The sequence below is a fragment of the Pimephales promelas genome, chromosome 6 (assembly GCF_988280905.1).
Source record: "Pimephales promelas chromosome 6, fPimPro1.hap1.1, whole genome shotgun sequence".
NCBI lineage: Eukaryota > Metazoa > Chordata > Actinopteri > Cypriniformes > Leuciscidae > Pimephales > Pimephales promelas.
The window spans coordinates 3263591-3291221 of NC_142774.1; the positions used below are offsets into that span (position 1 = coordinate 3263591).

General features: G+C 37.1%; 3 protein-coding genes across 13 annotated transcripts in view; 1 reads left to right on the plus strand and 2 right to left on the minus strand.

Moving 5' to 3' along the window:
* Window positions 1–5242, minus strand: part of LOC120488259 (NACHT, LRR and PYD domains-containing protein 3) — a 65647-nt gene extending 60405 nt beyond the window's left edge. For 7 of the 10 annotated variants that reach the window (XM_089131919.1, XM_089131925.1, XM_089131922.1 and 4 more), the window contains exon 1: window positions 4117–4196. In XM_089131919.1, coding sequence (XP_088988045.1) covers window positions 4117–4181 — 65 coding nt within the window. In that variant the 5' untranslated portion in view covers window positions 4182–4196. Of the gene's footprint in view, window positions 1–4116; window positions 4231–5169 lie in introns of those variants that run through there. The other 3 variants (XM_089131926.1, XM_089131930.1, XM_089131928.1) reach the window with 3 other exon arrangements.
* A 4844-nt stretch (window positions 5243–10086) lies between these two features.
* Window positions 10087–17395, plus strand: avpi1 (arginine vasopressin induced 1). Its single transcript, XM_039684888.2, has 3 exons — window positions 10087–10246; window positions 13130–13512; window positions 15712–17395. The coding sequence occupies exons 2-3, from the start codon at window positions 13130–13132 to the stop codon at window positions 15956–15958; spliced, it is 630 nt and encodes a 209-aa protein (XP_039540822.2). The 5' UTR covers window positions 10087–10246; the 3' UTR covers window positions 15959–17395.
* A 63-nt stretch (window positions 17396–17458) lies between these two features.
* On the minus strand, window positions 17459–27629 carry pi4k2a (phosphatidylinositol 4-kinase type 2 alpha). 2 transcript variants are annotated; one of them, XM_039684920.2, is made up of 9 exons: window positions 27143–27514; window positions 21644–21844; window positions 21057–21188; window positions 20748–20901; window positions 20166–20227; window positions 19976–20075; window positions 19693–19826; window positions 19535–19594; window positions 17459–18961 (listed from the first exon to the last, which is right to left on the minus strand). In XM_039684920.2, the coding sequence occupies exons 1-9, from the start codon at window positions 27479–27481 to the stop codon at window positions 18800–18802; spliced, it is 1344 nt and encodes a 447-aa protein (XP_039540854.1). In that variant the 5' UTR covers window positions 27482–27514; the 3' UTR covers window positions 17459–18799. The 2 variants fall into 2 exon arrangements, with proteins under 2 accessions (XP_039540854.1, XP_039540844.2); XM_039684910.2 differs by having other exon boundaries at window positions 19976–20227; window positions 27143–27629.
* Between the last annotated feature and the right edge of the window lie 2 nt (window positions 27630–27631).

Sequence of the window (27631 nt, forward strand, 5' to 3'; positions counted from 1 at the left end):
GGAGGGCACTCTCTCATTGTGTTATGTTTCCCCACGGACTCTGTGTTTTATTATGTTCAGCTGTGTTTCATTATTGGTTATTGAGTTCCTTATTTAAGCCCGAGTTTTCCCTGTGTCCCTTGCGAAGTCTTGTTAAACTGTAATGCCGAGTTCAGACTGCACGATTTTAGCCAAGATTTTGGCTCGCTGACAGGTTTTGAGAAATCGCAGACAAATGTCCGAAATCACCGGCAAATCGGCACTCGTTCACGCGAGTGACAATCAAACAGTGTGAATGAGCAAAGACGTGAAATGAGAGAATCACCGACGAGTCGCCGACGCCCGTGAGATATTTGGCATGCTAAATATCTGGACCTGTCGGCGATTCAAAATCCTGCTGTGTGAAAAGTGTTTTGACTGAAAACTACATTGGCGATCACCGGCAGCCAGTGAGAGAGCAAGATACAGAGCAGCAGGGAGTTCGGGGAGGAGTTAAAGATCACATATCAACATGATATGGCATTGTTTCAGAAAAAAAGCTTCTTCTCTGTCTATTTGGACACAATAAATGGAAGAAAAACAAGTAGAAATTTGGCAGGAGCACTCGTGTCTGTTTGACACATTTCACCTGAGCTGTACTACAACCGGGTCGAAAAAAAAAAGTCTCACGTGAGAACGGGCTGGAGAACTCCGGTCTTGCACGTGTGGTGTCGCGTTGTTTCCTTTTCACATCTCACGTGTGTTTGTTTTGAAACGTACTTTGGGTGCAGCGTGCTAGACAGAGTCTGTCCGCGATTTTTCCTGTTGTAAAGTCGCGGTGTGAAACCTTCTGTCGCCGATCAATCGTCCAGTGTGAACACAGCAGTGACTGAATGCTGGCCAAGATAGTCATGCAGTGTGAAAAGAACAGCGACCTGACTACTTTGAAAATCGTGCAGTCTGAACTTGGCATAAGCATGCAATTCTGAGCGTTATTCCCTGTTCTGCTTCTCCGTGTTTCCCTAGACTCTTGACCCTTGCCTGTATCCTGGACTGTTAACGAATCTGTGCTGCCTGCCTCGACTTACGCCTGTTCAGACCACGAGTAATTGGATTGTCCCTTTGTTTAACTGTTTGTCTGCTTGTGTTTCAAGCTGTAATAAAGTGCTGCACATGGATCCGACCGCCTCTGTCCGTACGTTACAAATTATATGGAAATATATAAATAAAATATATGTATAGATATGTGTTTAATAATATATTGTGGAATATATTTTAAATATATTTAAAATTGTATGGAAATATATAAATAAAATATATGTATAGATATGTGTTCAATATATTGTGGAATATATTTTAAATATATGTATAATTATATGGAAATATATAAATACAATAGATATGTGTTCAATATATTGTGGAATATATTTTAAATATATGTATAATTATATGGAAATATATAAATACAATAGATATGTGTTCAATATATTGTGGAATATATTTTAAATATATTTAAAATTATATGGAAATATATAAATACAATCTATGTATAGATATGTGTTCAATATATTGTGGAATATATTTTAAATAAATGTAAAATCAAAATCAAAAAAATGTAAATCAAAATATATGTACATATATTGTTTATATCAATATATATATATATATATATTGTACATATATCAATATATATTGAGAACATGCACATTCTGTAACGATGCAGGAAGGAATGAAGCAGAGAACAATCTATGTATATATGAAATTATATGGAAATATATAAATAAAATATAGCAGACAATATATTGCAGACAAACTCAGAGATTTGTATATGGGCTATATATGATTTTACATGTTATACTTTCCAAATAAACAACCATGTGGACATGCATGGCATAGCTATTTAGCTCAATTAAAATATCTTTAATAATTTACAAATAATTACTGCAACTGCATTACACAAATAAGTTTTATTGAAACATATATGCTTTTCCACAGTTCCCTAAGGTCCTTGAAAGTTTGTATATTATTTATTTATTCCTTATTATTTGTGCATTTTGTTTATAGATATTTTATTAATATTTAATAACAGCACTGAAAGATTGAAATAGACATTGGTCATTGAAATTCCTTCAATTTATATTGTATAATATGTATATTTTCTGTTCAATGGCACTCTTTAAAAAGGTTGCACTGTTAATAAATGTAGTCAATCACATTTCCTTAGTCTCACCATATGCAAGGCGTTTTGTGGTTTTAGCTCAACCTCACATTGGATTTTGTCTTGTTCCTTGTTCTTGTCTGTCATGTGATTGCCTGTTTGTCATGTGATCCTGCCATTTGTCTTGTCCCATGTTCAGCTGTTCCCCATTATGTTGATTAGTCTTCCCAAGTGTTTCAGTTTAACCATGCCCCCTTGTTATCTTGTTTAGCTTGTGTTCGCTTGTGTTTAAGCCCTGTGTTTTAGGCCAGTGTTTCCCAACCCTGTTCCTGGCGGCACACCAACACTGCGTGTATTCTTTGTCTCCCTAATCAAACAGACCCGATTCAACTCATCAGCTCATTAACCCACCTGATTATGAGCTGATGGGTTGAATCAGGTGTGTTTGATAAGGGAGACAAAGAATAAACGCAGTGTTGGTGTGCCGCCAGGAACAGGGTTGGGAAACACTGTTTTAGGCTATGTTTACACGGAAACAATTCTGAAGAGAAAACACAAAAGTGGTGTTGCTTTATCACTTTTTATTCTGCGTTTAGACGAGCGTTTTGGGTGGGAAATCCGCGTGCATATGGTGACGCAAAAGTGTGTGAAATTCCATGTAGTATGCACTCTAGACGGCTAGGTGGCAATGTGGAGCACTACCACACAACAACACCAAGTCCGCGCGCCTGCGTACAACCTTCACTGTCAACTCAAGCTTTTGCGGGGGGGTTTTTTACCCTTTACACGGGAATGCGGCTGGGGAGCGTTTTTAAGATTTCCACTCTGGAGGGTGGTTTCACTTTTTTGCGTTTTTAAGCCAAAAGCCAAAACACCATCGCCGTGTAAACGAAAGGCACATCCGATCAAAAAATGTTTACGTTTTTCACCCGCAAGCGTTCTCGTGTAAACAGGGCCTTAGTTCAGTCCTTGTGAGTTCTTGATGTTTAATGTTTGTTGTCTCCTTGTTCCCGTCCTGAGTTCCCTGTTCCTATTCTGAGTGTTCTGTCGTTTACCCTGGTTTACCTGTTTGTTTGTTTATTAAAGTGCTTGCGATTGGATTCAATCTCTGCTTCATGCCTGCATCATTACAGAATGTGAATGTTCTCAATATTGATATATGTAAAATATATGTACATATGTTTCGATGTAAACAATATGTACATATATTTTGATATAATTGTACATTTATTTAAAATATATTCCACAATATATGGAACACATATCTATACATATATTTTATTTATATATTTCCATATTATATTGAAATGTATTCTACCATATATTAAACATACACGTGACCTTATATCTTTACATACTGTATATTACCAATACATTATCCCATACAAATTGTAATACATTACAGTGGATATTAATAAATATAAAATTGCATATATTTTCAGTTATATAATTACATATATTATATATTAATTTACCATATGTTTCAATATATTAAAAGCGCCAATCATTTGTATATTTTGCAATATATTACAATATATTTAATATATTGTATAATATATGTATCATCAATATATTACTCCATTTATTTCCAATATATAATATATTGGAAAATGGAAAGGAATATAATATATTACAATATATTTTAAGCAATATGTTGGTAAATATATTTTTGGGGAAGAAAAGGAATAGTCGAATAAAGTCATTATTTTCGCACAAAAAGTATTCTCATCGCTTGATAAACTTATAGTTGAGCCACTGTAGTCACATGGAATATTTAAACATTTTCTTCACTGACTTTCTGGGCCATCAAGTTTCAATCCCTTGGGAACCTATGTAGCAGTGAATCACATCTCAAATTTAATCAAAAATATATTCATTTGTTACAGCATGGGGGTGAGTAATTAATGACTTAATTTTCATTTTTGGGTGAACTATCCTTTTAACACAGAGGATTTTACTGTGTACAGATAATAAGATAAATTATTTAGTATAGCGTTTACCTAAACCCAGGATCAGTGTGTCCACCAAGCTTAGGTGGAGGATTCATTGACCGATCACTCTTCATGGACACACAGCTGGGTTCTGATGACTTTGGCCTTTGCATCTGGACTGAACTGAAACAAAACATCAAGGGAAATAACAATCAGACACAGTGGCGTGATAATGACATTGTTGATTAACTTAATTTGATTAACTTAAAAATGTATGTACAATGAAAGAGTTGTCAAATTCATTCATTGAAATTTGTGATTTTGGGATTTGTTTTTGGAAAAGGCTGCTGATTTTATGCTGAATATTAAAAAATTAATTTGGCTCTTTAGTTTTCATACTCAAATTCTAAATATGGGGACACGTGAGGTTATTATGATAGTCATACATATCTTTAATGTCCCTTTATTAAAATATAATTAATTTATTAATAATCAAAGACAATTCTTTCATGTTTTATGCCAAACCTGTTACTTTACAAAGCTTTTGGAGTTGCATGTCATAGCAAAACAAACAACAACAACAACAACAAAAAAAAAGCAAATATTGAAACACCACACTCCATTATATACAATCGGTGTTGAGGTACTGTGTGCCAAGTTGAAGTTTTGATTCTGCATCATCCCACGTAGCAACAGTCGGCCTCCGGCTCACATCTGTCACTACATTACACTAGCCTACATTAGCCTACAGTCAGTGTTCCTGTACTTTGTGCCAAAAACACTTGAAAGACTGTTTTATATTGTGCTGATATATGCTATCCATAAGAGAAACCAACCAAGACTTATGATATCAGAAGCTAAATATTCGAATACAAAAATCGAACTATTGTTTTTAAAAGGAATATTGTCTCAACATTGTGTTTATCTTTCTCAGCACGAATTGTGATCTGAATGCAAATTCATTAGTCTACTTTAAACCATTAAAGGTATTTTGAATTACATAAAAATGAATGGACAATCGTATAACCAAAACAAAATGGCTGGGAGAGCGATAGCGGCAGGTAGAAAAACAATAAATTAAAATTTAAACGATTACTTAAACTGTAGGCTTATAAGACTCACCCATGAGGAAATTGATCTGTGGACAGGTCATGCTGATCATATTGATGTTCCATTAATAAAATGTAAATGATTTTGATGTTTTCATCAAATAGATTTTACTTTCACTTGGGTACCGCTACCGAACCAGGAAGCAGATTGAGATGCGCGGTTAATGTAGGCTGGCTATGCGAGATTCACTCATGCGTATTGATGATAGACTGGATGTAATTTAAGTTATTTTTAAATGAAAATAAATATAATAAACAAGACACCCAAAGTACTTATTTCCTCTCGAAAGACGTGTTTATCAATCAGTTATACTTGAACATGCATTTATAAACATGACTATCAAATAACCCATAGGAGAGTTTTGGAATATTCACACATAATTTATACACATAAAAACACGATATCAGAGTTTTAAAATCTAACTTTTAAAATAGAACAATTCACCGCGGTCGTTTAAACCAATGAGCAAGCTTGTGCCAGTCATTTCCCGTCATCATTGTTTTGCAGCGCAGTCGGTGGAAAAAAACTGCACACGACTGCAGAATGTTTTTTGACATACGTAAGCAAACTACTATTAGAAGAATATTGATATGTCATTAAAAATAAAAGACGACGAATATGGAATTCACAAACTGCGTTTGTGCTGGAGTTTGAAAGAGTTGAAGATGCCTCAACTTCTTGCTGTCCTCTAACGTTAGGCTATCTAGGTCAGTCAGATGAAGCAGAAGTGAACATGCGTTCATCAAACAACCATAGGCTACTACATAGCTATATACTAGTATTGAATAACATCCACTATTTCCATATCCCAATCCGTCCGTTGTTTGAGTATCCTTTTAAGACATCCGAGATGATCAAATAAACACCCAACATCCAAGATGATGTGATATTATGATATGGCTAATGCACCTCACTTGCAAACTGCCAAAAATAAAGAAATAAATAAAACTACAGAAGAAGAAGAAGAAGAAACATTGATCAGCAACAATTGGTTGACCATAAAGCATGCTCACTTTTTCACCGCAGCAGAGCAAGAGCTATTGCTTGAAGAATATGCTGAATTTGAAAGCTTAATTAAACCGCCAGGGAACACCTCAAAATGTGCAAAAGCCAGGAGAGAGGGCTTGCAAAAAGTATAGCAGACAAATTAAATGTGTAAGTGCTCACCACGTTATGGTCATATCTCTTATTTCAGTATATATTCTTGTATTTTAATAATTTCATAATTGCTTAATGCCAGAGCCACCTCAGGACCCACTAGAACATGGGAACAAGTAAAAGCGAAGTAAAAGAATATTATTCAAAATGGTAATCTTTTCTACTTCTACGGTTCTTAGGCTATTTTACAAAAAACAATTATTAAAAAAATATTAAATTATGTGTTTGTTTGTTTATAACGTTAACCAAGAAAAAAGCTGAGCAGAAAAAAGCAGGTGGTGGCCCTGCACCTTGGCAGAAGTGGTGGTGGTCCAGACCCATTGTGGAGGGCATGCCTGGGTTCAGCTGTTCCTCAGACACACATCCACCAGCAGCAGCAACTCCTTCATTACTGGTAAATGAGTTTTAAATTATCTTGCTAGACTGTACAATAAGTTGTTGCTGCATCAAATTAAGAAGGCCTAGTCCAAAAGGCTGGTAAAGTCATTTCAACTGTTAAATATTTCAATTGCTTTGACTTGTGAAGGTGAAAACTGCATGTTGAACTTGATGTAAAAATATTTTTCCATTAGTTATTGATCACATTTTTCCTAGTGTAGTTGTAATGCCATTGTGTTTTCCTCTTTTGTGCAGTTTTACACCAACACTTATACCTGTTCCCAAGAAAGTGTTGGCTGAAGCATGTGCAGTAAGTGGACTTTTTCTAACTTTACATCAAAAGGGAAGAAAGTTCAACACTTTGTAATGGCCATTTTTCCTCAATGCACAGGACAGTGAAGAAACCCATCAGATGACTGTCTCTTGGAGAAAGTATCTGTAAGTGCTTAAAGGGGTCATGAACTGGCTTTTTAAATTTTATTATATTGTTGTCTGAGGTCTACTTATGACGTTCGCTTGGTTTTTACATTCAAAAACATTAAAATGATTAAGTAATAGGCTATTTTCTACCCTAGTTTTGAGCCTAGCTGAAAAACGCCGGGTTTTTATGGGCGTCTCGCACTGAAGACTTGGAAGTAAACGCCCACTGCTGTGAGTGGATAACAGTTTTGCATATTATAATGAGTTTAACTCACCCGTTGATACACATGGGGGAAATTGTTTTGAAAACATCCAATGTTGTAAAATGGCAACTGGAATGATTAACCCATACATGTTCGACCCAGAGTCTGTGTGTTGCACAATATTCCTGTCAGATCCAATATAGACGGCACAGCACCGTTCTTTACTCTTAATCGCTCTGCAAATCCAGTCTTGTTTATAAAACAATCCTCAGTGAAATGAAGCGAACAGACGGACAATGTTTTACCCTCATCAGCTGGAACGTCATTAAAAATAAAGTTTATCCATGCAGTCCTGTTGGAATCCAGAGGAAGCTTATGCAGCGACTGTCTTCTTCCACAACCAGGCGCTGCACAATATTCTGTATTGCTCGGTAGATCAATCCGGTTTGTCATCACGAGGTAGGCCTATGTTATTTAGCTATGTGTGCAATGCGCAAATCCCACTTTGAAAAACGAGTCGTTTGCTGAGGCTGTGTCAATAAAAGCTTTTATTGGACTAACAAGGACGTTTTCAGTTCTGAAACTTACAGGATATTCTTATAATATGATGACCTCTTAGATGTCAAAAGCTCAAGGAAAATTTGATTTCACAGTTCATCACCCCTTTAAATAACTTTACTTAAATATCCTTCATGTAACCTTTCTTCTAAAATGAATCCTTTTTTATTGCCTGTGTTTGAAGGGGTTGTAATCACACATTACAATGATCCACTTGTCGGGTTTTGCTATTACCTCTGAAGGCCAGTATTCATATTTATATGTGAGGTCTCCGGGTCGGATTTCCTGTGAAATCCATTAGATGTGATGAGCATGCGCGCTCCCGAGACACACTCCAACACACACTCCCAAGACTCTCTCCTTTATATACAATCTATGACGGCACAGCAGCGAACAACATGAGTCTGATAACACCAAACAACTCCTGCCTCCAGCACACACTCCACAGAAATATAAAAACAAAACAAAACAAAAATTAATCTGCTGAAGCTCGTCTGGCCAAATGTGAATCGGATCGACTTAGGACGAAAACACGGATCAGCAGAATAACAAAAAGTAGGTGCTTTAGGATGTAACTTTTATTTTATGTACTACATCCTGTCTAACGTCACTCATCCCATGACTATCATATTGTCTATAATGCACATTTCCAGACATGGTCAGTACAGTAATGTCACTTCCTACAATCTTACTGTTACACTGAAATTGTTCAGTTTAGTTCACTAACCGTTTTCGTCCTCATATTATACATTCACCTATGTTGACATTGCTGATAGTGAAAGATACACTAATAGTTTGTGAAATGCATTATGCAAGATAACACCACAAATGTAATGTTATCATGGTACGAGCATGGAGCATTAGTTCAGTCAAGCTGATAAAAGTAGCCTATTATTGTAACGTTGTAGTGGGAGTGTACATGAGTTTCCAGCATGTTGTGTGATGCTTTCTCCAGTGTGTTGAAAGTCTCAGTGTCACCGTGTACCATGAGTGATCGATCTTGTGTTCGAGTACGAGCGCTCTTGTAAAAATTGGTTGCAATCTGAAACATCACAGATAGAGGCTGCTAAAAAAAAATAATTATAGCACCTTTAAGTTACACTTGAGTACCTATTATTTCTGATACATACACACGGAAATGTTCAAAAACACATTTGTGTGACATCAGATCTTTGACAGTAGCAATGATTAAAGTTATTGTCATATATATTTATGCCTATTACTGCAACCGCTCTTTAAAGGGATACTCTACTCAAAAATGAAATTTCTGTCATCATTTAATGCTGAAGAAGATATTTTGAAGAACGGTTGAAACTTTGGCACCCTTGACTTCCATAGTATTTTTTTTCTACTATAGAGGTCAATGGTGCCAAAGATCTCATACAGGTGTGCAACAACCTGAGGGTGAGTAAATGATGACAGAATTTTCCAAGAGGTCCTCAGTTTTGAGTGAAGTATCCCTTTAAGTTCAGGACGCCTAGCCGTGAAATGAAATATTTGTCTGTTTTTGTCTATATTTTTTTTTAAACAAAAATGTTTATGGCTTTTGGGAAAAATAAGAGATTTACCTGAGAAGTGAAGGATCCATAAATCTGTGAAAACAACCTCAGTGCTCCCACTAGTTCTGCAATTTGACTTCCATGTAGCAACACTGGCCTGTGTCTCCCTCTATTGACGGAAATGCAAAAAAAAAACATTTACAGCAATTTACGTTCATTGCAATTTATTTATGCTATTGCAATTTATATTAATCTTTAATGCTGATGTTATGTAATTGAAAAGTTAAACTTACTGATGTAGAGTCAAATACACGGTCTTCTGATGGGAAATTATTCAAACATTTGGAATAATTTTAACAATCAATTCATTTTTAAAGCTGATGCATTTTCTTTTTTTTTTTAATATTTATATGGCCTATATATATTTATGCACACTAGAATGAAGTAACCGAGTTTTTTCCCCCCCTTTTTTTTATCGAGACAGTTTCGGGGTGACGTCAATGAAGGACACCTCTATCTCTCTCTCTCTCTCTCTCTCTCTCTCACACACACACACACACACACACACACACACACACACACACACACACACACACACACACACACACACACACACACACACACACTGTGAATTGTGTTTGGCTGAAAGAGACTTGGAGGCGGGATCAATCTTCTATCCCAGTCCTCTCATTGGTCAGATTGGTACAGTATGTGACGAGTCAGAGCGTTAAACTTTTCTGTCCGTTCCGCTCGCCTGACACAGACAGACACACACAGCCAGGCTGTTTACTACAGCATTCTGCTGCTTTACACAGAGCGATTCCAAAGATACAACATGCAAACGACACAAAGACACTAGTTCAGAGAGAAAAGGTGAGTAGATGTCTGCATAATTGTGTCGTTAATATTTTTTTTTTTTCTTAGAGAGCAGCAAAGCAGAACCGATTTCCCACCTAGAAATACGGTTAACGCGATTGTGCACTTTGTGATCCTTCATGTCGTCACGCACGAGCGAGCGTTTAATCTTTAACATATGCTTTGTTATTTGCTATAATTTTTGTCGATGTGTTTTCATTAGCGCTTTTGTTGTCTGTCCTCGCGCAGCTGTCACTGCGGATGTTCGTGCGCTCGTGCGTCACTGTAATGTCGTCACGTGACTCATCGTCGTACTGCAAACTTCAACCGGCTTTGTGATTGTGGATCGAAGCAAATCAACCAAACCAGTTATCTAATCGTACATTTAATCATTAATTTCCAGAGACATTTGAGAAACGAATCCAGAAGGTATCCAAACGATATTTACCTGTAACATACCGTTTGAGCCTTCTCTAAGTTCGTTTACATTTTAGATGACGTCGGGTGAGGTAACATCATCGTTTTTTTTCATCGAGTCCTTTTCTGCCAAGAAGACCAAATTATCACAAGCTAAGCAGACATTCCTGTTTATCTCTGAACATCACATGCATCCCACAATGCAGTGCGCTCAAACTAACCTTGCATTTCCAGTGTGATGAATGAACTGGAAGTAATATGGACCGTGACTTGATGGGACTGCCAATTTAGTGCTGCATTATGCAAAATGTTTCACGATAATTTGTAACACTGTGTAGTTAACAATACACAAGTGCTCTGTTCGGACCATGGACACGGTATACTAATGTTCAGACCAGGGAAGCATAGGTTTAGCTGGTTAGCTTTGGAAGTTACCCGCTGCTACAGTAGTAAATGTCAAACTCATCATGTGACCAAAAACTCTTTCTACATTAAACCTATGAATCGATCCTTGTGTGCTGTGTCCGTTCGTTGGCCAGAAGAGAATGAGCCTAGTTTCTCCCAATGTTTTTTCTCCACTGTATTTATTAGAGGTGCTGATAGGCTTAATGAATTGTTTGCATCGTTGAATCATTCTCCTGCTATCACCGTAAAGCTGCTTTGGAAAAATCTGTATTGTATAAAACACTATGTAAAATAAAGGTTACTTGATTTGATTTCTGACTTTGTGTAACCAATGAACAGGGTTTTTTAGGGTCCTTAAGTGACATAGCCTTGTTTTTCCCTGCTTAGACTGCTATAACGGGCACTGGTGACTGAATGGCATTAATAGCCTTTGTCAATGGAGGTCAGTAGGCTAATGTCTGAACCTGTGGTTTAAATACTCTTTTTCCAGTGACGTACCAACTTAAGGCAAGACAACACAGATAAATAGGGTACAAAACAAAACTAGATTTCACCATACTTTTCAAGTTAAAAGTATTTTTTTTAAATGTAATGTAATTTAATGCTAATTTAATTAAATATGTGCATACATTTCCAGAACATAATGGTTCAAAATTGTTTCATTTTGTTGACATGTTTTTATAGATGGGATTTTGGATTTCTCTTCACATCAACAGCCAGAAAAAAAAAAATTCTCACCATGTTTTTAGGAATAAAATGTTATAGATGAAGAAACCCCTCTGTAAAAATCTTCAAATATTGATAGTATTATTTATGGTTTGGTATGTAAGTGCTGCTGAATTGGAAAATGACCTAATTGAAATCTACTGACGCAAATAGATAAGTGTCATAACATAAACACTTAAATGTGTATTTTGCATGTTTCGTTCCACTAGAAAAGATGACAGCGGACAAAAATATACATCTCAAAATTAAACCTAAACCCCAAAATACATAAACCCATGTATTTTTGTCCCATGACACAGAATTTGTTCCCTCATTTTAGTAAATTGTGGCCATGCTGTCCTAATTCGTTCCCTCGTTTTAAGTAAAACATGCAAAGCAACACATTATTACAACACGGTCAAAAATGTATAAAATGAGGTGATGAATTAGTTACCGCAATATACAGGCCTATATTGCCATAAAACAGTCCAACATTTCCAAGTTAACCAATTCATGAAATAACAATTGTTTGCATAAAGTTCTTTTCCTGTGGCGAGCGGGACAAGTGAGGGCCGCTGGAGAACGGCGTGATTACCGATGTGAGACGCACCGGTCTCGTATCTCTCACGGAGGAGCATGAATTTTCTTAGCAATGTTAAAACTGAAATCAACCGATCACTTGTTAAGCATTAATGTAAACACTACATTCAGATTCACCAATCGGGATTAATTCAGTTAGATTGAAACAAAAGCTGTGCATGTAAACAATGAATGGTTAAACTTAGACTGCAGAAAGCAAAAGCTGAATCCCGGACATCGACGGCCGGACATGTCCGTGAAAAAGAGGATGGTAACCCCTTACTACGTACTCAGCTTTCTCCACAGAACAAGAGCCTGTTCGCTTAGCTTCCAAAACAAGATGGCCGACACTATGTGTTCATTCTGTGAGTGAGATCGCCCTCTATGGGCGGGTTGAGGACATGCAGGACAGACCTGATTACTGACTGTAGTCTTTAGCCTCTGGACAACAAAATCCTCCGATGACACAAAATTACGATTTTTTTCCAGACAAAAAATACATAAATCTCTCGTCTCAGGGGGATGTGAGAGTGGAAAACACGGTAATTTAAAAACACTACTCGTTTTCTACTAATACAAAGCTAAATCCTGAAGTATCCCTTTAAAAACATCTTTGTATTGATGTACAAAACTACAGTAGTGAACATTTGAAGTGCTTTTGAACATTTGAAGTTATACATGAATTGTGAAGGAAACCCGTTCTTGTCTCCGGACAACTTTGATCCACTTCAAATGTTGACTACTGTAGTTCATACAAAAGTGCTTCACACCCCTCATGACCCTCTTACCCCACAGATGGAGGACGTGGCCTCAGCTCCGGCTCTCGCAGGCCCGTCCCAGCCCACGTTCCCCCGCCCGTCGGCCTCCGAGCGCCGCAACCGCAAGTCCGGCACGGCCAACATCTTCCAGGGGGTGAACCTGCGGCAGCTGAAGCGGCTCTTCCAGGCGGCGGGCGACCCGGACGCGGAGCAGCGGGCCCGCATGGTGTGGGGGAACCGGAGAGCAGAGGACGGGGCGGACGAGGAGGCGGAGGACGGAGGCATGGCGGAGGTGGAGACGGGTCTGGCGCAGGCGCTGGTGGGACTCCGGGTCCGAGCGAGGAACAGAAGCGGCCTCAGGGTGGAGTCTCATAAAGACAACACGGGAACCAGATGGGTCCGAGCGTTCGGACACCTCAGGTGAGACACACCGAAACTGCTGCATCAGAACATAGTATTCATTAAAGTATTTTTGTTGTTGTTGAGTAATGTACGTATTTTTGCTAAGAATTTAGTCCTCAGTCGTACACACTCAAACTGACATGATCGAAAGGCTAGTTTTGGTTTTGTTAACTGTCACTTTGAATCATTGTAATGCTTGTGTACTGAATTGCAATTCCTTCAGAATTGCACGTTAAGTTTCATTAGCAGATGATATGCAACTAAAATTGTCAATGAATGCATTTTTTTGGGGTGAATCTCACAAAATCATGTTCAGGTCACATTATACCTCAAAATCAAAAGATAAACTATAAGATGACATTCTGCATGAAGCAAATGAAGCTTACTTTAGTAGAATTTCTCCTAAAAACAATGCAAATGTAATTATCATTACTTCAAATGTTTTATCTAATGTATGAATGACTATTTAAAAAAACAAATATACATATATATATATATATATATATATATATATATATATATATATATATATGAAAAGAAAAAACAATACTCATTCTTGTTTCTTGCAATGTAATAATAATATTTATATCAGTAAACTATTTTTTAGGTAAAAAAAAACCCCAAACAAACCTTATTCTTATTATTTGTGATGCAAAAATAATAATGCTACATTATTTATGTATCGGTAAAGTATTTTATACATCATACTGGCCTTTGTTTACTGCCTTTATGCTGATTGCAATAAATTGCCGAATTTTAGTTTACAATCTTTTTTCCAATTTCAGAATAATGATAATGTAAAAAAACAATTGGGTGAAAATATGCTTAAGTGTCATTAAAAAAGTTGCAAAAACACCTTTTTCAGTTGTTTTTGTGGTTATATGTGACTCGGACATGATTTTGCAGGATTTATCCTTGTAGATTTACTTAAATGTCTATAAAGCTGAATTCTGATACACATGGCAACTACACCAGCTTCACTGCCACTGTGTGTGTGTGTTAATGGAAACGTACTAATCTGAACAAATGTAGGCCACGAGATCAGCCACTCAAACCTTGCACGCTAAAGTAATCAGACTGGAAAAACCACAGGTCACACACACCTGTGAACATTATAGTGCATGAGAATACTCTAATCATATAATTCAATTCACATTTATTTGCATAGCGCTTTTCACAATACACATCGTTTCAAAGCAGCTTTACAGAAAATTCATTACATTACAATTTATGTTATATATTTCAGAAATGTACTCGTACAAAATCACAGTTAGCTAAAAATCTATTAATTTAAACAATGCAATGATTTAAGGCAGAAACAATGAGCTCATTGAAGCAATGAAAGCTTGTTTCCGCCACAGAATGAAAAATAAAAAAGGTAATTGCGACTTTTTATCTCACAATTCGGACTTTTATTTTTTCTCACTATTGCGAGATATAAAGTCAGAATTGCGAGATATAAAGTCAGAATTGCATGATATAAAGTCAGAATTGCATGATATAAAGTCAGAATTGCGAGATATAAAGTCAGAATTGCGTGAAATAAAGTCAGAATTGCGTGAAATAAAGTCAGAATTACGTGATATAAAGTCACAATTGCGAGATATAAAGTCACAATTGCGAGATATAAAGTCACAATTGCGAGATATAAAGTCAAAATTGCGTGATATAAAGTCACAATTGCGAGATATAAAGTCACAATTGCGAGATATATAGTCACAATTGCGAGATATAAAGTCACAATTGCGAGATATAAAGTCACAATTGCGAGATATAAAGTCTGAATTGCGTGATATAAATTCAGAATTGCGAGATATAAAGTCGCAATTGCGAGATATAAAGTCACAATTGCGAGATATAAAGTCCGAATAGCGTGATATAAATTCAGAATTGCGAGATATAAAGTCCGAATTGCGTGATGTAAATTCAGAATTGCGAGATATAAAGTCACAATTGCGAGATATAAAGTCACAATTGCGAGATATAAAGTCACAATTGCGAGATATAAAGTCAGAATTCTGACTTCATATCTCGCAATTGTGAGATAAAAAGTCGCAATTATTTTATTTTTTTTTTATTCAGTGGCGGAAAGCTTCCATAAATACTTGTTTGTTAACAAACGATTTTGACATTTTTAAAAAAAAATGTAGCATTGGTATATAATATAACGATCTGCATCTTATAAGTCGATGCATTAATTGTTTAATCATCCATAAGGATCAACGAGTGCTCACTGGGACCGGCGTCTGAAGTCATAACTGAAGAAGATAAAGACGACACTGGTAACGATGATTCGTCTGCTCTGGGAGCCTGTGGAGGACCGAGCTCTTCTGAGGCCGGATCATGTGATCAAGGGGACTTCCCTGAGGAAGAGGCTCAGGGGCCTTCGGCTGGCCCTCGGTGGAGCTGGAACGCCGCTCCAGAGAAAGATCCCGAACGCTACCTGCACCGAATCCGGCACTGATGACGAGAGCGGGAAGTGGAGCAGTGTGGGATTACCGAACGCATTCAATCAGATTACATCCTGAGAGACTCTCCGCCAGCGCAGATTTACTTGAAGCTGCCGCCTCAATCAAACACTAGTCTTAATGGAGCAACGGTGAACACTACAGCACCTGACACTAACAATAACCCCCAGTCCTGCTGTACCCTAATGAACCGCTGACGGATTCGGGCCATCACACAACAGCTGTCAAACACTATTAAAGGGTTATTTCACTCAAAAGTTAGTATTTATACTCATGCTCATGTAGTTCCAAACCCCAGAATCGATATTCATGCTGCTCTTTTCTACAAAACCGTGTGGAGCTCCAGAAAATGACACAAAATCACAGCGAAACTGGTTAAAAGTACAGCTCATGCATCATGAGTCAAGTCATGTGACTTCAGGAGATTTGTAATATACTGCATGAATCATGGACTATGTTAAAATGCATTTTTTTTTTCTTTTTTTTTTGGAGGGATGCACCGATATGAAAATTTTGGCCGATAACCGATATTTCTTTATATTTGAAAGCCGATAACCGATATATTGGCTGATAAATATAAATCCAAATTTTTTATATAATTTGAGTCTAATTACAAAAACTAAGTCTAAACATTAAGCACACCATTATAATGCTCTCATTATGATTTTATGTAGCCGATATCACAGACTTGCACTGAACTATATTTTCTTTTTTGTTTTTTTTAATGATTTCTATCAAGCTATTTATAACCATCATGTTGAACAGTGCACATCTGAAGTGTCTCAGCTGAAGGAAATAATACATTATTTATCGGCTTTAATATATCGGCCAAATTTTGTAATCGGGCCGATACCGATAACATTAAAAATGAACATATCGGCCGAAACCGATATGATGGCCGTTTAAATTGTGCATCCCTGATGTTTTGTGTCCATGCCCATTCACTCATTGCGTTTGTGCTCATTATAATTATACGGAAATCAGAAACCGTACTGGTATGCGACAACATTATGGAAGCTTGTTTCTGCCACGGAATGAAAAATAAAAAAAGTAATTGAGAATTTTTATCTCACAATTCTGACTTTTTTCTCACAATTGCGAGTTAACATCTCGCAATCTTGACTTTTTCTCAGAATTGTGAGTTATAAAGTCAGAATTTGCCAGATATAAAGTCGCAATTATGTGTTATAAAGTCAGAATTGCGAGATATAAAGTCAAAATTGATTGATATAAAATCGCAATTACGTGTTGTAAAGTCAGAATTGTGAGATATAAACTATTCTGAGGGGAAAAAGTTAGTCTTGTTAGTTTTTATCTCACAATTCCAAGAAAAGATGTCAGAATTTCAAGATATAAACTCGCAATTGTGTTATAAAGTCAGAATTGTGAGATGTAAAATCGCAATTGTGAGAAAAAAAGTCAGAATTGTGAGAGTCTCAATTCTGTCTTTTTTTTCTCTCGCAATTGCGACTTTATTTCTCTGAATTGCGACTATATCTCACAATTGCGACTTTATTTCTAACAATTCTGACTTCATATCTCGCAATTGTGAGAAAGTCACAATTATTATTATTTTTTTTTAATTCAGTGGTGGAAACGAGCTTCCATACAACATGGATGAGTCAATGACAAACTCTCTTTAAATGCAGTGATTTAAGTCTCATCGAAGCTTCCAGAGCCCCTTTCAGCTTTTATGAACCGCTTATATGAATGTATGGGGCCGAAGAGTGTTGGATTTCTATTATTTAATGATATATGCTGGTAATGTTTCCTCCAAAACACTAGTTTCTCAGTAGTCTTTTTTTTTTCAGAGAGTATTCTGCCTTCCACTGGTATTTAATGTTCGATATCTAAAAGTATAGAAGAATGTATTTGCATTTGCTGCGACAGTGCAGTTCTCTTCGCATCATTAGTTGTTTTAGCCTGTGGTAAATATGTAAATGATGCATTAGTATAGAGGTATGCTGGACACTAATCATTAGTGCTGAATATTTAACGTCTTCTTCTGTCACTTCGACAGACATTTAGAAAGCAATACAGATGAAAACATGTAGCCTAAATCCTCTGAACACTACAACATGCACAGGAACAAGAGTTATTTTTTTCTGCTCGTCACTAAAGCTGGAACTTCCAATTAAATCGTTTTTGAAAGGAAACTCGAGTCCGTTCTTTTATTGAGTATCGCACTGTTGTTATAGCTTTAGCATATTTCATTAAATACATTACATACAAATTATACAGTCCATTGTCACGTTTTAAGGTCAGTTTTTTTGACACCTGTGAATACAACTTTTAAAAAATTATAATATCTTCTGATTTTCAAACGAAATCAAACTATGAAGACAAAGAAGAATGATGTCACCGTGAGAATGGAACGATCCAGTGTTTCTGCACATGCTCAGTCGAGCTCCGGGGAGACTCCGCCTCCAGGCAGACGCGTGCGCTTAAAAAATGTAGAAAAATATAACGCTAATGGAAGAAAAAGCAGACGATTAAGTGTGTGACTTTTCAATGATTGTGAGGAAAAAACAAAACTAACACAAAGGCAAGAAAAAAAGACAGAAAACACCTATGAATGAGAGTTGAGCAGTACTTCCAGTCGTCAAGCGTCGAGGTTTTACTGCAGCAGAAAGTTTCTCCTTCACTGTCTTACTGACATGCAAGTTCATCCGGTGTAACAGTCCACAAGGCAATGCTCTCCTCCAGAATGTGTGTGTGGGAAAGGCTTCTCGTCAATCACTGGATCTTTTCCCACTTTCATTTGTTCCCAAAATGCCAATGAAAAACAAAAATGCAACTAAAATCAGGTTGCACACACACAGAGATAAAAGCCCGGATCACCACCAGGTGAAGAAGGGTCTTCTGCTTTGGAAGCTCTGCGTGTAGGACTCGCTGTTGGCGCGCTGCGGCGCTCGTGCCGTCTCCACGATGACCGGCGGCATCTGCACCAGCTGGAGCGGCGTCTTGCCTTCCCGCAGCGCCTGGCTCAGATTCAGGATCTAGAGGAACAGGACATGAGCGGGAACATCTCAGAAAGAGAAGTGCATTGAAAGAGATGTTGAGGATGAGAGTTTAAGCTCATTTATTTTGCAATTTTAGGCTGAATAGTTTTTGAACCGTATTAGAGTTCACATGAATCCCTTCCTTTTCTTGCAAATTTCAGTTAATTAATTAATTGCATTTTTTTTTCATTAATTTTCAATTAATTGCATTTTTATTTTTGTCAAATAAGGTGTCATATAAAGTCATATGATTTTCCTTAAAAAATTTTTATTGCAAATAGTACTTTACTATACAATAGTAATATGTTTCCATCATAATTTCAAGATTTTCAAACTTTTATTATGGCGGGTTGTCATGAAGACTTGAGTTTCAGTGTGTATTTGACGATAAATGCTATTAAATATTACTCAAAAGTTTATAATTAAATTGATATTGTGGATTTATATTTCTCAATAAATATCAATACTTATTTACCGCCCAGCCCTACTGTATAATGTTATTATATATAATAGCAGATTAGTGTTTTTTCAGTGTCTTTAAACACAACTAAAAAGATGTTAAAGACTCACCTGCCCCCTCATGACGGAGACCTGCTTCTTAAACTGTCCTCGGTCAAAACCTGGATCTTTCTGTCAAAGTTAATGCAAGTGTAAAGTCAATACTGAGCATTAATTTCATAAAATATACAAACATATCGGCGATTCCCCAGCTTAATGTAATGTCTTGCCTTAAAAAGCTCATATAGATCTTCCTCGAGGTCTTTGATGAAGTTTGGGTCGGAAAATTTGGGAAGAACTAAATCTCGGATCTCTTGGGAAAAGGCAACTTTAGCTTGAGGAAGCCACGCCCAGTAAAACGGATCTACGGGAAAACACATGCAATAAAAACACTGAACTACAACAAATGAATGAAAACACCTCTAGTTTGTATTTAATACTTATCATGAATATTACAATGTGATTGGCCAGTAGATGATCATGTGTTTGTGAAGTGGGTGATGATTGGCTTACAGGCTCTCCATGAATCCGGGTGTTTGAGAGGGAAGGCCAGACCATTGTCAATGGCTGCCAGTTTGATGATGGGGTCCTTCACTAACACCCAATCACTGTCCTGAATGATAAACACAAACACTGACATGAAAACACAAGAACGGGATGGAAAATCTCCCATAAATATCTCAAATAGCAGCTGGTTACTCACCCTGTTGCTTGACGTATCCATCGGATAGTCATATTTTATGAGCCAGTTGTCATTTCCTCGGTCTACAGATCCATGCAACCACATAAACACAAACAATGTGTGTTAAAAACTTAAAATAAAGACAATACATCCTCTTTGCGTGTGTGATTTGAATATTTTAGGGTATTTTTACCTTAGGTATATTATTATATTATATTAAAAATACTTTTAAAATACAAAAATACTTTTACTCTAAAACTGTAAGAAAATTAAAGCCATAAATCTTACAAAGTTGTATTCCAAATTTGAGCTTTAGATCTCAAAAATTGAGCTTCCAGTAAGATTTTGTTTCGGCTGCAGTACCAAAAGTTTCCACTAGGTTAAATTAGTCTCCCATTCATTTCCAATGTGGTCCGCGAGGAGCCATTTAACCTTTTTCGAATCATCTCCATGATTTTTTTATGTGTTCACATTGCAAGCGCCAAAACATTTACCAATTTTCGTACCATTCCAATCAATTAAATAATTCGAAAAAATGAACGAAGAGCACCAGAGGGTTAAAACGTGCTTTTATCCATTTGTTTAGCCTTTGCTCGTGGTTACCTGTGTTTCTGATTATGTAATCCAGCACTACCAGTCTCTCAAACTGTAGCTGGAGTTGGCGATTAGTGTTTTCGGGTAAAGGCTCGGCCTCGAACCTCCGCAGCCAGAAATCTGCGTCTTTATACCCCTCTACGAACAGCTGAAATGAGCCCACCTGCAAAAGCCAATAGAAACCAGTTCAAAAACCTACAACAGCCAACAGAAACTAGCATCACACAATGACGTTAGAAAAACAGTGTATAAACCTACAAGAGCCAAAAATGTGTCATCTTCCTCCAGGCAGAAAGGTGGCGCTGTTATGAAGCTTACCTTAGGTGGCAGGCCAATCCGGTGGAAGCGCTGGCCCACCTTGGGCACTTTTTCTAAAGCTAACCTCTTTCCTCTGGACTTTACTCGATCGATGGCACTGTAATTAAAGGTCTCGCTTGCTAAATACACCACCTAAGAGAAAGAGAGCACAGTATAGTCTCAGTATTTGAGTTTCTTGCCATATCAGCATCACCGGCTATTGCATGGCAGAGACATCTTAAACATTTAAGGACAATATAATGAAAACAAACTTAGACCAAACAAAAAAACAATAATAAATACAGGTCCAAAATGAATACAACTCAAAAAAAAATTGAGTTTACCCTGATAAAGAGTGGTGTCTCTTTACAGTATTGAAAGAATTTTATTTGACTGTATACCCTAGGACATATCTTCAGTCTTCAGTGAGTGTGTGTGAGGTAACCGTTATGTTTAGCCTGTGGTTGACTAGTTTGTTTTCATGCGTGTCAACAACAGGAAGCGAAAGAGGTTCACAAAACCATCACGACTAAACGTTCTCACGTCCTCATTCACCTTGTTTAGGTATCAGTGACGATGCGTGTGTGTGGGTGTTGTTGTTGTCATACCTTGGTGCGCGGCACAATGTTGAGCTCCAGTTTCTGGTCCACTAAACTGGCGCCGGCCTCTGACAGGTAACCCTGATTCAACACCAGACAGTCCCGGCCGAAACAGCACGGACAGCAGAGCTTCTGCAGCCATTTGGTCCACTTGGGGTTCAGCTGGCCGTACGGCTCCTCGTTCTTTGGTTTGTAGACTCCGATGACCTTCTGTTGGGGTACATCAGATATATCAGGTCAGGTTTTCCGAAGCGGCACCATACATCTGAAACACTACAATCTGCTCAAACTGTCTTTCACATGTTCCTCTTTAGCTTGTCAGTGAAAAAGAAAAAAATCCCTTTGACGCTGCCGTACACTTTATATCTCACATCCAAGGCCCTGTTGACTCCTGGTATTAAGATGCGTTTCGGTCGATCGGATTACAAGTGGACGACACGAAATACAGGTGTAAATACAGGTGTTAATAGGTGTAAACACAGGTGTTAATACAGGTGTAAACAGGTGTAAATACAGGTGTTAAAATAGGTTTAAACTTTAAAGGTGTAAAAACGTGTAAATACAGGTGTAAATACAGGTTTAAAGGTGTAAATACAGGTGTTAAAACAGGTGTAAACACAGGTGTTAAAACAGGTGTAAATACAGGTTTAAAGGTGTAAATACGGGTGTTAAAACAGGTGTTAATACAGGTGTAAACAGGTGTAAATACAGGTGTTAAAATAGGTTTAAACTTTAAAGGTGTAAAAACGTGTAAATACAGGTGTAAATACAGGTTTAAAGGTGTAAATACAGGTGTTAAAACAGGTGTAAACAGGTGTTAAAACAGGTTTAAATACAGGTTTAAAGGTGTAAATACGGGTGTTAAAACAGGTGTAAATAGAGGTGTAAATACAGGTTTAAAGGTGTAAATACAGGTGTTAAAACAGGTGTAAACACAGGTGTTAAAACAGGTGTAAATACAGGTTTAAAGGTGTAAATACGGGTGTTAAAACAGGTGTAAATACAGGTGTAAATACAGGTTTAAAGGTGTAAATACGGGTGTTAAAACAGGTGTTAATACAGGTGTAAATACAGGTTTAAAGGTGTAAATACAGGTGTTAAAACAGGTGTAAACACAGGTGTTAAAACAGGTGTAAATACAGGTTTAAAGGTGTAAATACGGGTGTTAAAACAGGTGTAAACACAGGTGTAAATACAGGTTTAAAGGTGTAAATACGGGTGTTAAAACAGGTGTAAATACAGGTGTAAATACAGGTTTAAAGGTGTAAATACGGGTGTTAAAACAGGTGTTAATACAGGTGTAAATACAGGTTTAAAGGTGTAAATACAGGTGTTAAAACAGGTGTAAACACAGGTGTTAAAACAGGTGTAAATACAGGTTTAAAGGTGTAAATACGGGTGTTAAAACAGGTGTAAATACAGATGTAAATACAGGTTTAAAGGTGTAAATACAGGTGTTAAAACAGGTGTAAATAGAGGTGTAAATACAGGTTTAAAGGTGTAAATACAGGTGTTAAAACAGGTGTAAATACAGGTTTAAAGGTGTAAATACAGGTGTTAAAACAGGTGTAAATACAGGTGTAAATACAGGTTTAAAGGTGTAAATACGGGTGTTAAAACAGGTGTTAATACAGGTGTAAATACAGGTGTTAAAATAGGTTTAAAGGTGTAAATACAGGTGTTAAAACAGATGTAAACACAGGTGTTAATACAGGTGTAAATACAGGTGTAAATACAGGTTTAAAGGTGTAAATACAGGTGTCAAAACAGATGAAAAACACAGGTGTTAATACAGATGAAAAACACAGGTGTTAATACAGGTGTAAGTGACACTGAAGACTGGAGTAATGATGCTAAAAATCCAGCTTTGATCACAGGAATAAATTACAGTTGAACAGATATTCACATAGAAAACACTTATTTTAAATTGGAATAATATTTCAAAATATTACTGTTTTTACTGTATTTTTCTTCAAATAAATGGGGGATTGGTGAGCAGAGGAGACTCTTTCAAAAACATTAAATATCTTACAGACATGCAAGCTTATACGCCCAACACAGTTAACTCAACAGTTACTCATCCTTCCTCGTTTTCAGACACATTAGTGATTTCCCCATCTAAAAGCGACCTTTAACAAAGACTTCATCTGGTCTCCATGACTCATCTCTGATTTGATTATAAGTGAATGAGAAACTGGCCGGGCGCACCGCCTGACTGTGCATGTGGTCATGTGCTCAGAGACTCACTAGTGAGCAGATGAAGCATGCAGGCGTGTTCCCCGCCGAGAGGTCGAACACCAGCACTTCCCCGGTCAAGATCGGGCCAGTGCATAAACTACTGCGAAGACTAGTCCTAAAAGTTAGTCATCAAATTTTTTTTATTTAAGACTGTTAGACATAGAAATGTAGATTAGTCTAATATGATAATCAATAGAAAGACTGATTACCTCTTACTAACTGCAAGTTGTACTAGTTCTTAAGACAGTCTTAACATAAATGCAACCATGCAAACAATCATGTAACGCAGGAAAACACCAAACTAACATCAGATCAACACACTTCTGCCCCCTACAGGCCGCAGTGTTTAGTGTGTTTAGTCACTTCTGCCCCCTACAGGCCGCAGTGTTTAGTCACTTCTGCCCCCTACAGGCCACAGTGTTTAATGTGTTTAGTCACTTCTGCCCCCTACAGGCCACAGTGGTTAATGTGTTTAGTCATTTCTGCCCCCTACAGGCCGCAGTGTTTAGTGTGTTTAGTCACTTCTGCCCCCTACAGGCCACAGTGTTTAGCACTACTCAGTCTGAATGACTAAACTCATCATGACTAATGATCATGCCCTAAAACTCTCCTAAATTACTTCATAAATGAAAAAGGTGTTTGTTTGCAGCCTGTGTGCAAATAGAAATGTTTTTTTTTGGTCACTTCTGACTGAAAGCTCACATCCTTTTCCCTTTATATTTTCATTTACATTTAAACTACAGTAAAATGAAATCAGAACCGAATAACACGATGGGCCCGAGAACTACCACAGAAAACGTAGTAAATCTCAATTCCTCTTCATCTTGATGGAGTGAAACTTTTCTATAAGGATTAACTCAGTTCTGAACAGGCACACTGAAACAATCAGTCAGTTTGTGATAAATATAATCAATAGAAATCATTTTAAACTTTCAACACTTGTCTTGGTGTTGTGAAGCTAATCAAAGTGCAAACCGGGTCCAAAGCCCAGAGTTTTGAGGCTTTGTGATTCTGTGGCTGAATGAAAGAAAGCCTCATACTCGTCTAACACACTGCAATGCCATAATCTCACAAGTCATATGGCAGAAATTAGGCGGTTTAGCGCATGTGACAAGTCTTAAACCAGGTCTTACTTAAACTATGACTCTCTCATGGTTATTCCAGGATTTCATTTAAAGAAGTGAGGAACTGTCTATTCACTGGTGAAATACCCATCATTACTAAATAACCCTTCAGTTCTGCCTTTTTAAAGTCCTTTTGAAAAGAAAAAAAAACTTTAAAACACACTTCTCTCTGCTGTAATACTAGATTTCAGGGTTGTTGTTATTGTAATGTAAAAATATTAAAATTAATTTTTTATTTTTTATTTTTTAAAAGTCCATTTTATATACTAAAATTAATTTAAAAAATTAAGCTGAAATAAAAAAATAAAGCTAAATACAAACATATTTAAAAACTAATCAAAATTACAAAAGCATGTTAAAAAAATATGAAAATAAATAGTTAAATGTAAAAATTCTAAATACCATAATTTTAAAATAATACTAAAAGAGCAATCCACAATCTGTCATTATTTCTAAACACTCTTTGCATTTAGAAAGTTACAGCCCGACTGACAACAATCACCAATACAAATATTCAAGTCATTTAATAATTAACTTGATTGTCCTTCAGCTGAACACTTACTGACACTTATGTCTTACACATGGAAACGTTACAGTAAGTACCCACTAATTAATACATTAACTAACATTAAAATGAGCAATAGATTAATCTTTGTTAATGTTAGTTAATAAACAGAATTGTTCATTGTTAATTCATGTTAGCTCAGGTCCATTTAAAAATGTTAACAGATATAACTTTTTGATTTTAATACTGTATTAGTAAAACGTTAAGAACTGTGAGCATAGACGTGAAAATGCAGTATTCAAACTCAAATGGTTGTAATTCATGAAAGCTTTAGAATACAGTATAAGGCTGGTCTCTTTTTAAAAAAGACACTCGGATTATTGCTGAAGTGAAAGTGAAATGAAAAGTTTACAGTAAGGCAAATGTACTGTACTAAAAGAACAATTTAACAAAAATAAATTGCTATAAAATCAAAGCCATATGTCTAACCAAGTTGTGTTTCAAATTAAAAGTCAATATAAAAAATAATTAAAGTTCCCATGAGATTTTATTTAGGTGTAATACCAGAACAAGCCACTGGGTGAAACCAACAATCCATTGAATGTTTCTGATGCATCCTCCTGTAACAATATCACTTCTATCACAAAACAGCCGCCCAATATGTAACCTTAAGACTCTGACCTTTCCAAAGATATGTGACTTGTCAGGATTAGAAAAAAACTGAAGAAGAAAAAATTAGAAAACATGACTCCGCCTATTAGGGGAGGAGCCACTAAAAAGATTTAAAGAACTGTTTCCTGGTGCCCAATTCAAAATGGTTTTCCCATGTTGAATTTTGAGTGTTTAAAGCTTTCAAATGATACCTAATTTATGATGATATTTTTTTAAACATCACCTAGGGGTCAACAAATGCCATCATTGTTAGTTAATTTTTAACTAATGTAGTTAACTAATGTTAATAAATGGAATATTACAGTAAGAAATAAATCTTACAGTATTTTCCTGATCAAGCCGATCTGTATCTTTTGTGAGAGCTGTTAACCCTGTATTCAGGTTTCATATAATAGTAGTGCGTAGGTAATTGACTTCATGATAATAAACGCACTGCTCAATCGTTTCACCAGAGAGAGAGAGAGAGAGAGATTCAGAGAGAAAGTGCTAGTAAGCCTTATCGATCAAAGACCTAGAGAGTTGCCAACCGAGGCATCATGCCCAAAAACAGTCTAATGTTGAACTACAGCCCTGATAAAACTGTTCTCCTGTTCTCCTCATCATTCATGGACACATCCCTCCATTTCACCTGTTTTTACCTCCACACACATTACTTATTCATCAAGTTTATAATTAAGGATTGCACATCTGGCTCTAAAACAAGGATGAAGTCGTGACAAGTTTCAGATTTTCAACGTTAATTTGATAAAAAGAAGAAACGCAGTTGCAGTTGAAAAAGAAACGTCATGTAAAAGCTCAAACTTCAGATTTGTGTTTTGCATCACTCGAGGCCTGACCTGATGACATAGCTGTTACGGTGATCTCATCAATACACAGTCACTCACAACACGCTCATCTCGTGAACAATGCGCATGAAACTGATTGTATGTAATTAACGATTAACGTTACAGATATATGATGAACTCTCACCCCTGTTGAATCTTTGACGAAGTAGCTGCCGCTGGAGCCCTGATAGATGCGCTCCGGGTAAATGCCCTCCTCGATGGCCCGTTCTGCCTTCCGGATAATCTCTCTAAACTCCGGGTCCTCCGGGAACTCGTTCCTGTGCGGGTCCCGCGGCGACGAACCTCGATCGCGGTCCAGGAGCGGCTGTCGCTCGCGGCTCCGTCCGGGACTCCCAGCCGGCAGACGCACCACTGAGCCCGGCGTGCCTCCAAATCCACCCCGGGGACTCGTCGGCTCGGTGGGACCGTAGCTGAAATCGTTTGAATCGCGAAGCGGGGACACTAGCGGGCTCGTTTCGTCCATCGCGGAGAAGGCGATAGGGGGAATGGGGGAATTACACGGGACAAGCGTTTGTTTGTTGCTGTAATGAAATGATGCGGCTCCGTACAGCAAATCGCCAACAAACAAATCACATGACAGCTCGCTTCCGGATAGAGGCGGGGACGCTGCGTC